The sequence below is a fragment of the Zalophus californianus genome, chromosome 10, assembly GCF_009762305.2.
Source record: "Zalophus californianus isolate mZalCal1 chromosome 10, mZalCal1.pri.v2, whole genome shotgun sequence".
Taxonomy (NCBI): Eukaryota; Metazoa; Chordata; class Mammalia; order Carnivora; family Otariidae; genus Zalophus; species Zalophus californianus.
The window spans coordinates 112,005,883-112,015,817 of NC_045604.1; the positions used below are offsets into that span (position 1 = coordinate 112,005,883).

At 58.7% G+C, this 9,935-nt stretch overlaps 1 protein-coding gene across 1 annotated transcript in view; it reads left to right on the top strand.

Moving 5' to 3' along the window:
- Window positions 1–2,908, top strand: part of GNA12 (G protein subunit alpha 12) — a 107,929-nt gene extending 105,021 nt beyond the window's left edge. Inside the window, exon 4 of the mRNA XM_027613100.2 lies at window positions 200–2,908. Coding sequence (XP_027468901.1) covers window positions 200–769 — 570 coding nt within the window. The 3' untranslated portion in view covers window positions 770–2,908. The remainder of the gene's footprint in view (window positions 1–199) is intronic.
- The last annotated feature ends 7,027 nt before the right edge of the window (window positions 2,909–9,935 follow it).

Genomic DNA, 9,935 nt, shown 5'->3' on the forward strand with positions numbered 1-9,935 from the left:
GCCTCGAGCCAGGGGGCCTCTGCTCGCTTAAAACAAGCCCTTATTGCCTTCACCTCCGTTCCATGGCCAGCGTCTGATGGTACAGATGAAAGTGGCTTTTGGTGTTCGGTTCAGCTTCTCACCCAAGTGCATCACTCCTGATTCTCATTTTCCTGTGTTCTTCTCCTGCTAAACTTTTCCCTTCTCCTGTATTTTACAGAATTACTTTCCCAGCAAGCAGGACATCCTGCTGGCGCGGAAAGCCACGAAGGGCATTGTGGAACATGACTTCGTTATTAAAAAAATCCCTTTTAAGATGGTGGACGTGGGCGGCCAGCGGTCCCAGCGCCAGAAGTGGTTCCAGTGCTTTGACGGGATCACGTCGATCCTGTTCATGGTGTCTTCCAGCGAGTACGACCAGGTGCTCATGGAGGACAGGCGCACCAACCGGCTGGTGGAGTCCATGAACATCTTTGAGACCATAGTCAACAACAAGCTCTTCTTCAACGTCTCCATAATCCTCTTCCTCAACAAGATGGACCTCCTGGTGGAGAAGGTCAAGACCGTGAGCATCAAGAAGCACTTCCCCGACTTCAAGGGTGACCCGCACAGGCTGGAGGATGTGCAGCGCTACCTGGTGCAGTGCTTCGACCGGAAGAGACGGAACCGCAGCAAGCCGCTGTTTCACCACTTTACCACCGCCATAGACACGGAGAACATCCGCTTCGTGTTCCATGCTGTGAAGGACACCATCCTGCAGGAGAATCTGAAGGACATCATGCTGCAGTGAGGGAGGACGCCCCTCGCCGTCGTCCACCACAGCCGGGCCTGCGGGGGGCTCCTCGGATCCGTGCCGCCACACCGGCCACGCTGGCCATGCCGCCGCGCTCCAGGCCCGGGGACACGGACACTCGGACGTTAGCTACTGAACCCGGGGCGTAGTCAAACTACTGAGAATCCAAGGGGTCACTTTGGTATTCATGCGTAATACCTAGTAACACAGCTTTCTCTCTCTTTCCAGAAACTGTATTCCTTCTCTGACACAGTTTAACTGAGGGTGGAGTGTTGGTGGCGGGTGTGCACACGCCTGCACACGCACACTCAGTAATGACAGCACAAAGAGCCGCCCTTGCAGATGGCTTTTCCCGCTAACTTGTGTGTCTTCCGTGAGACAGACGAACCTGAGAGCTTTGCCTCATGGTGGTTTGCGGGAGATCAGGTGTCTCTGCGTCACCTCCCAAAGCGCACGCGTTGCCTTGTAAAACCCTAGTGCCGGTTCCTTCAGAGACCCTGGTCCAGGCACCCATGATCTGGCCAGGGGCCCCCAGCTTTAGAGGGTGGGCATGGGCTTGCCTTAACGCCCCACGGCCGGTGTGCCGGCGCTGGGCGTGCCTGTTACACGCACCCGCCCTCCCTCCCCTGGCCTCGCAGGTCACTCTTCTTTCAAGTCCTCTTCTGACACCTGCACTGGGCTGTATCCGCCTTCCCTTCTTTCAGAAGGTGCTAGAGCGCTTCCTCTTCCCTTCGGGGCTTCTGAACACTGGCAGGATTCCTAGCACAGCCTCTGTGAATGCCGCAGCTGACCTTTCAGAAAGCCCAGACTCTCAGAGTTTCTGCAGACTGCCACCACCCCGATGCCTTTGGACAGCTGGTCCCCGCTTGCAGCTCTGCTGGGAGTCTTGATTCTTACTGAGGTCTCTTGCTTCCATTTGTGTACACATGTCACCAGCAAACACTACCGGACATAGCCCTTGTCCGGGAGAAGCTGCCCAGGCCCGTGAATGTGGACACGGGAGAACAGATGTCCCTCTCTGTGCCCTTGCCCACTTACCTTTGTGCAGGTGTCTCTCCCTGGCTCTCAGCACACTGCATCCCAAGCTGGTCCCGCTGTGCGTTCCTCTCCTAGGACGGTCTGTCTGGTGTGTTGGGACTTTCCCCAGCCTTGAAAAGGGAACAAAAAGAGCTTCCTCTAACTGGCACCAGACCATTACTGTGGCGGAGTAACACAAGTGAGGCCCCTGTCCCAAGGCCGCCCTCTTCCCGATCCCGTGTCCCTTTCGCATCTCCCTCCTGGCTCCTTTCCAGCAAGATAAACAAGAATCTTGTGGCAGATGCTGATCCAGAAGGAGAGGGAGCACAACCTGCTTCTGAGTCATCCTTGCTATCAGTGTTCGTAATGAGGCAACAACATGAAATTCTTTCTCTTTTGGTGCTCGAGGCTTTGTGTCCGTGTATGTTGGAGTTTTGGTTTTTTTGGCTGGGAAAAAAACATTGCTGTTTGTGTACTGCTTCCTGGGGCTCCTCATAAACTGAAGGATGTGACCCAGGGTCAGTGCCGATGACCATGGCTTAAAGGAAAAGGAGCACTCTTGGCAGGCTCCCTCAGGGTGGTCTGGGGTCCTTCCAGCCCGGTCCCCAGGGCGGCGGGCCTCTCTCACGAGTCACTCTCGGGGCCTCACCAGCTGCCACTTACTGATGGAGGAGCCATCACCCTGGCCCCGAACGCTGCCCGCGCTGTGGGCTGGGCTCCGCCCGCCATGTGCACCGTGCTCCGGCCCCTTTAACCCGCGGAGCAGGAGAGGTGGGGGCTGCGCGCTGAGCTGCATGGGGAGCTGGGCAGGCGCCGCTGCCTGGGTCCCTGGGCGGACGGGGGGGTGGGGTCTGAAGGCCCCGGCTCGAAGTTCTGGGCTTCATCAGAATCGGGGAAAGAAACTTTTTGCAAGGCTCAACTAAAACCATTCACAGCTTCCCCACACATAGACTGTAGTTGTTTTTTGTCTCCAAAACCTTCGGCTTTTGTATTTTTTTTTATTTTAATTTCACTGTTATCCTTGATTATTGTCTTTTTTATTGAGTTGTTGGAGAAGCAGGAGATAGTCGTGCCTCATCTATTATTGCAAAAATGTAACAATAAACTTCCTCAAAATAAGATCTTTCTTCATAGTTCTACTGTTTACATAGAAGGACACATGTAGGCTTTTCCCTGAACTACTCTTCTATTTGTAGAGAAATGGTCTCAAAGACTTTGTGTTCAGCCTTGTGATGTACAGAGATCTCCAGGATCTGTATTCTTGTAACGTTTTTTACTTCTTGGATAAAAGAAAAATAAGTCCGGTTATTTTAACTCCGAGATCCAAAAATACTCTCAACACAAGACCATTAGTTAGGACTGCCTGGCTTGGGCGTTCTGGGGGCAGGCGCACATGGACTCAGTAGGACTTGTGGGATAAAGGTGCTCCCCCAGGACGCGCGCGGCCCACACAGCTGGTTCGCGGCTCCTACTTCGCACCCCGCGGGCCTTGGTTGGAGGGTCCAGTGTGGTGATGACCACCTTTGCTCTGGGTGTTCATTAAGCTCTGTCCTCCGCATTCAAGCCCAACCATTAAGTCAGATTTTTAGTCCCCAAAATTCAGAGCCCAACACCATCAATCCTAACTGTACTTGAAGGTTCACTATCCGATCGTCGGCCTTTAATCCTGAAAGTGTGCTGCATGGAGCCCGACACACAGAACTGTCTCAAGTCCTGCTTTCCATGAAAGCACCGGAAACACAACTTCAAAGCCAATAAAAGCATCTTGTACATAGAGACGGGTGTGTGCATGCATGTGTGAATGCACGTGCGTGTGCAGCCCTCACGTCGCGTGAGTGAGGGAGGCCCCGAGTGTGGCTCTGAGGTCTGAGAGCTCGAGAAGGACCTGCTGCTAGACCCTTGACGCGTCCTGAGCCCCACCACCAGAGGACGCCAGAGGGAGGGGCAGGGGCAGGTGGGGAGTCTGCTGTCCTGACCCCGAGGTTCTCTTCACACTGCAGTCTTTTCCAGAGGGAGGCACATGGGTGCTGTCCAGCGGCCATGGCCTGGGTGGGGCACCACGGTGTACATTTACGTGTGGGAAGGGCAGAAACCCATCCAGAGAAACACCAGTGATAGACATGCTGCGTGCTCTGCGTTACCCGAGGGCTATGGGCTGAGCTCTGTGGGTTCCGGTTTCAAGGCGTGTGAACACCGGACGGAATGGTGATTCTCCACGCTGGCGCCACAGTCCGATCCCCCCCAAGGAGCTTTGCGGAGGTCCTGGCCCAAGCCGCCCGGGCAGGGCCCTCCAGTAGGAACATGGTCTAAGCGGATTCCCAGGCTCCTAGCGACCTCACCGTGCAGCCAGGGCAGAGGGGCCACCTAAGTGGGTGGAGCTCCTGGGGGGTTTCTCCCAGGCTGGAGTCTGTGCTCAGCTCGGTGAGAATGCTGCTTCACCATCTCACTCAAGGTCACCAGCTCTGCCCCTTGCTGGGACCAGCAGCCCGCCTCCAGGAAACAGAGGTGGGTTTCCTTTGGAGAGTGAGTTCTGGCCGAGCCTTTCCCAACGTTGGGCAGTCTCCAATCTTTTGGTCCCATCTTCTCCGTAAGGGATGTCGGATGTGCCTTAGCGGCCTCGTTCTGGAACAGCCCCTGCAAGTTGAGGGAGCTGGTGTGTGTGGTTCTGTGTGTCACTGACTTGGCATCGGAGCCGCCGGTCCTGTTTGAGGGCTGGGCCTGCAGCTCGGGGGCCTGACAGCCCTGGTTTGGGGACATTGGGCTCTAGTGTCATTCATAAGGCACAGCTGGGCCCTGACAAGAAAGGTGTCGGGTCCCCTCAGGAAAGGAGCTTGCTTGGTTCCTGAAGATGGTTCCCCAGCTGCATGTGCCACGTCACCGCGCTCACGGGCACCCTATGTGCTGGTTGGCACCCGAGCTTGGGGGGCGGGTGTGGGCCGAAGCTCAGGCGGTGGCTGTGAGTGGGGGGGGGGGGGGGGGCTGGGCCGCCAAGAAGCCCCTGCTGTCTCCACAGTCCCGCTGCACGGTCTGAGCCCCACCGTCTGCTGGGGAAGGACGTCAGGGCTCTCGAACTTGAAGGCTGCTCACTCCGTGGTGTTCGGATGGGGTGTTAAAATAGCTGGATTGATCTCAACGCAGCGGCTGTTCTCTTCAGGTGACTCCCGGGGGCCCCTTCTCTCGCCGGGCTTCCCTCCTTGGAGGAGAGCGCGTGTCTGCAGCCGGTCTGACAGCCCTGGCGGTGGTAACACCTCTGAGCCGGGCCTGGAGCTGCTGGGCCTGGAGCTGCATTCTGTAAGCTCTGGGCTTTGCCTGATTAGAGATCGCGGAGCTGGCCCCCGGGAGGTTCTGAGCCATCCGAAAGCTGTAATCCCGCATTCCAACAGGAAAAGCAGGATGCCAGCAGGAACAAGCGGGTTCTCAAGTATCTGGGCAGGTGGACGTTCCCAGGGGCTGGTGTCCCTGTATGGCGGGGGTGGGAATGGGGTGGGAATGGGGTGGGCCCTCGGGCTGTGGGTTTCCAGCCCAGAAGGACGGCACAGAGGGCGGCAGGCTCTCCTTGCTGACTGGAGGTCAGGACAGCTGGGACGGCGGGCAGCAGGGGGCCCTTTGGGGGTCTGACCCTGCCCTGTGGCGGCTCACCCTCCTCGGATCTTACCACTAGGCAGCAAAACAGCTCAGAATGTCATTTTGGGCATCTTAGCAGGAGGGACCTGAAGACCTTGCCCCTGGCTGACCGTGAATGTGGCTCAACTGGAAAATGAGGTTCTCCATTTTCAAGCTGCATATAGAAGGTAGCTTTTCCTCTTCAGAGGGTTTTCTGTTTTATGTCTTAGTAACGTGAACCCAAGTGAAACACTAGAGCAGAGACTCGGGGGTTCCTGAATGAGCCCGAAGTTGCTATCAGGCCCGGGCGTGGGCTCGCCAGCTCGCTGATGAGCCGGACACGCCGTGCCGCGGGGCGGGCGGCCCTTCTCCAGCGGCCCTTGCTCTGCGACAACAAGGGGCCGTTGTTCAGGCATGTCACTTCGAGGCCTTTTTATTAACTGTGAATGTACTTTATTTTGTGTTTTTAAAAGTTGACGTATTTCCCCCAAGTAAACATAGTCCCAGCCATCCACAGCCATGGTGGAGTTTCCCTGCGGGAACAGCATTCCCCAAGGGCCTGTGTGGACCACGCACCATCCGGTAAGGCTGCCCTGATGTCCGCTGCAGGGCGGGGAAGAGCTTGATGCCCTCTTCCCCCAGGGGACCTGGGACCTGCCCTGAGAGTCGGCCACGTGGTGTGGGCGAGCCGGGACACCTTTCCCAGACCCAACGCAGACGGGTGAGCAGAGCCCTGGCTGTGGTCTGGGGGCGGCGGGTGGGGGGTGGGGGCGTGCTTCCGCGAGCACTCACGAGCAGCCCATGCGACTTTGGCCGTTTCCCCACTATCTGTCCTGTTTGGAGCTGAGCTCTTGCTAGACTCTTCAACAAGCCTGCTTATGAAGGAATTTAAAATTGATCTTTCTGTGCATCTCTAGAATCAAAGCATCACCTTTGGACCTCTTCCAAATAGCCTTTTTCTAAACTCCATTCAAACGACTAAAATTGGGAGGTTATCCTCTGACCCAATACGGTGTTCCATGCCCAACCTGCGCCCTGCGCGCCTTTCCTGCCCCACCACGTGGCCTCCGCGCTGCAGCCTTGCCCAGGGCTGAGTGCACAGAGGACCCTGCGAAGGGCAGGGCTGCCGTGGCATCACACTTCAGTGTTCTCTGTGGAAACCGAGCTTGGAGCCCGCTCCGCCACGGGCAGCGCCCTGGAAGTTCACGCAGAGCCAAGCCTGCCCACGGGGCTGCCGGGAGGCCTCTGTTTATGAATGCCGTGTACCAGGTGAGAATCTCTACCGGGAAGGGTAAAAACACTCTGTATGGCCACAGTGGTGAGTGATTTTGATGAATGTACTACGGTTCGCCTTAAATTGCCCTTGCTTTCCTGGCATGTTGCATCCCGTCAAACGCCAGCTCCCACGGCCACGGCGTGTGACCTCTCTAAGATGGGAGAACACAGGTGACCGTGGACCCTGGAGTGCATGGTTCGTGGGCCGGACGCCGTTCCAGAAGCTGAGGCCTCCCGCTGGGTCTCGTGTGCGTGTGGCCGCCAGCGGGAAGGTGAGAGGAGTAGGTGCTCACAGCCTCGAACCTGGGCCCTTCCCGTCCTCTGCCTCTGTGAGCCTGTCCCTGCTTGCCTCTCATCCTCTCCGTGCCGCACCCCGTACTGCCAGTAATGTTCCACGGCACCTGGCCACGCACCCTTACAAGTGTGGGCCTGCAGCGTGGATCAAAGGTGAGCAAGCAGCCGGGCGACAGTGTGGAGCCCCCGGCCTCGAGGCGGGAATGTGCCGTTGGTAGTGTTAGTATGAATAGAAATTACAGCCACCCCACCTTGTCCCTTGAGAGGTACAACCTTGAGCCCAGAACGCATGGAAACAGGGAATGAGCCGGTGTGATAAGTAGGATTCCTAGCCCTCCTGGCAGGGACGTGAGTGTAGCGGTGCCTCGGGGACATGCGCCGCGTGGTTGTGTGCGCGGGCGAGGGGCCAGAGCGTTCCCCCGCCCGGCGCCCTGGGCACCTGCAAGCTGAGCGGGTCCGGCGGGCACCTGCGTCCCCGCAGGAAGGAGCCCCTGCTCGGTTCAGAGGGTAGAAGCTCTTGTTTGCAGCTGGATGTCTCCCCCTCCCTCCGGGCTTTTTCTTCACGTGCATTGACAGCATTGATTAATTTTCAGAATGAAAACGTAATGCATAAGCGGTCCAGAAAGTTTGAACTGTGCAGAACTTACTCTGCACGTCGAAGTCCTCGGGAATCTTAGTACTGAGATGCCTACGCTCGGGCAAATTTCCCCTTGGCTGTGGGACTTCTGTAAATACGGATGATGCCAATCTAGTAGTTTAATCCGGTTGTGCCGGCAGTTCCTGGGTTCAGGATACAGCGGGGGCCATGAGGGAGGCCTGCAGGAGGGCAGGCCCCAGGGCAGAGGGGATGGGAGGTAGCTGGGCGGGGCCCCCAGTGGTGCTGGACTGACGGCCAGGATGCCGCCGTCCCCACCTCCCCGGAACTGCCTCTCCAGGGGGACGTTCGGGGGAAGCGCCCAGCTCATTCCTGAGGGACGTGGCTGGAGTAGGGCTGAGGCCCGATGCCATTTCAGAGGAAAGAGCTGCTGTGGGGATGTTTCCCCCTCCCTGTCTCTTTCGTGCTTCACACTTCGGGCAGGCGGACGGAGCCCCTGCAGGTCCTGCCGGTGATGCTCGGCTTCTCTCAGAGAAGCCCCTTCCTGCACACTCGGGCCCTGCACGGTGCTCCCAGCCCTGTCCCCCAGCTTGTGACTCCCGTGCCTGTCCTGTGCAGCCCCCAGGAGCATTCCCCAGGCAGGCCGAGGGAGGAGGGCACCAAGCCGGCCTGAGGGCTCACGGTGGAAGGCCTGTCCACGCGGAAGGGCCAGGTACGCTCCCTCTGACGTTCTGCTCTTACTCGAGCCAGTGTGGCAAGAAACAGCGAATCAGCGTTCGTTGCTAAAAGTCCAAATGACGGAAAGGAAAGGGATGTCAGCCCCAGACCGGATCCTGCAGCCCGGAAGCCCTCTGCTCTATCGGCCACCTGTTCCAGGGGCAGGCAAGTGCGTCCCCACACGTACCACGAGGGCTGGGAGCTGGTGGCGAGCAGACCTCAGGCGAGTGAGAGACCCGCGACCCAGCCTTACAAGCGCGGGGGAGCCGAGTGCCAGGAGGAACACGACACGGTGCTCAGCATGCCGGTGGGACCTAGAAGGTTCCGCAGTGGCCGCGGTTGACAGGTGACATTTAGGCTGCAGTCTAGCCAGAGAGCAGGCCAGGAGGGAGGGGACAGCGCTGGAGCGGGGGACACGGGGCCTGGCCCAGTTTCAGTGCCTCACAAGTGTGTGAAGATGCTCGGGTAGCAGCCACTTGGGTCGGCTTCACGGGGAACCTGATTGATTGCGTTTCTGGTTCGTTCTTTGGGCGCCTGGGGTCATTTCAGAGGCAGGAGGTGGAGGCCGGTGGCAGATCCCACTGGGGTGCAGGCTGTGGCCTTCAGCCACCTCCGATGAGCGAGTCCGCGGGTCACCCTGGGCATGGCGGGGGGGGGGGCGGAGACTGAGCGCGTCGTGGCCCCAGCGCGGTTCTTGGAAATGGCTTTTTTAAATAAACCCTTGACTAGCTTGTTTTCATTTGCGTCTGTGCCCAAGAAGCAAGTTCAAAAATAGCAGTTATTCTGGGTTCTCGTGGACCCAGGTGCTGGGAAGGGCTGTGCGAGCCGTCTCGGCCCGTCCTGCCCGATAACCCGGCGGCTCTCCAAGCCTTGCCTCTGGACGGCAGCACGGCCCGCGACTCCTAGTTACCTTGCAGCGTTAGCTTTCTCTCTGAGGGCCTCATGTTTGCTCTTTCCTCGGGCGTCCGTGAAACCGGGTTCCTGTCCGCGTATAGCTGCCCCACCGTGACCTGGAGTCGTCCCGGCCTGTGGTGGCCTCCGCGGCCCCAGCTCTGGTTCGGGAGCCACCGGGTGAAGCCATGACACCGCCCCGGCCCCACCACCCCCCCCCCCCCGGTCTTCCCAGTACCCGGGTACTCCCACTCCGCTGGGGACTCGCCCTCTCTGGACAAACAATCCACAGAGCCCCAGGGACTCAGGCTCTGTGTAAGCTGGCCCTCGCCCCAGCATGCCGGCCCCCCCCAACCCACGCCACACCCCGACCTCCAGGGAGTCCGTCCAGCAACATGCTGTAGCTGCCAGGGCCTCCCAGGAACCTCAGAACCAGGGCCCCGACTCCCCTTCCTGCTCAGACTTACCCTGCGTGCTTCCTCAGAAAGAGCCGCAACGCCAAGGGGCCAGTCTGCACCTCAGCCCTGCTGCCCTGCAGCCTCGGGCAAATCCCCAGCCACAGGGACGAGGGACGTGAGCAGATCCCCGGTGCCTAGACAGACTCCTTCAAAGGGCCTGTCCCTTCCTGGGTGGATTTGGGTCTCATGGCCGCCCCTGCCTGTGGGGTCTGAGAGTAGCTTCTCGAGGCCACAGCTTGGACTTTGGGTGTGGGTGCATGTGTGCACCCCTGGAATGGTGTAGCTGCTCTTTTGACCTTGATGGAATCTAAAT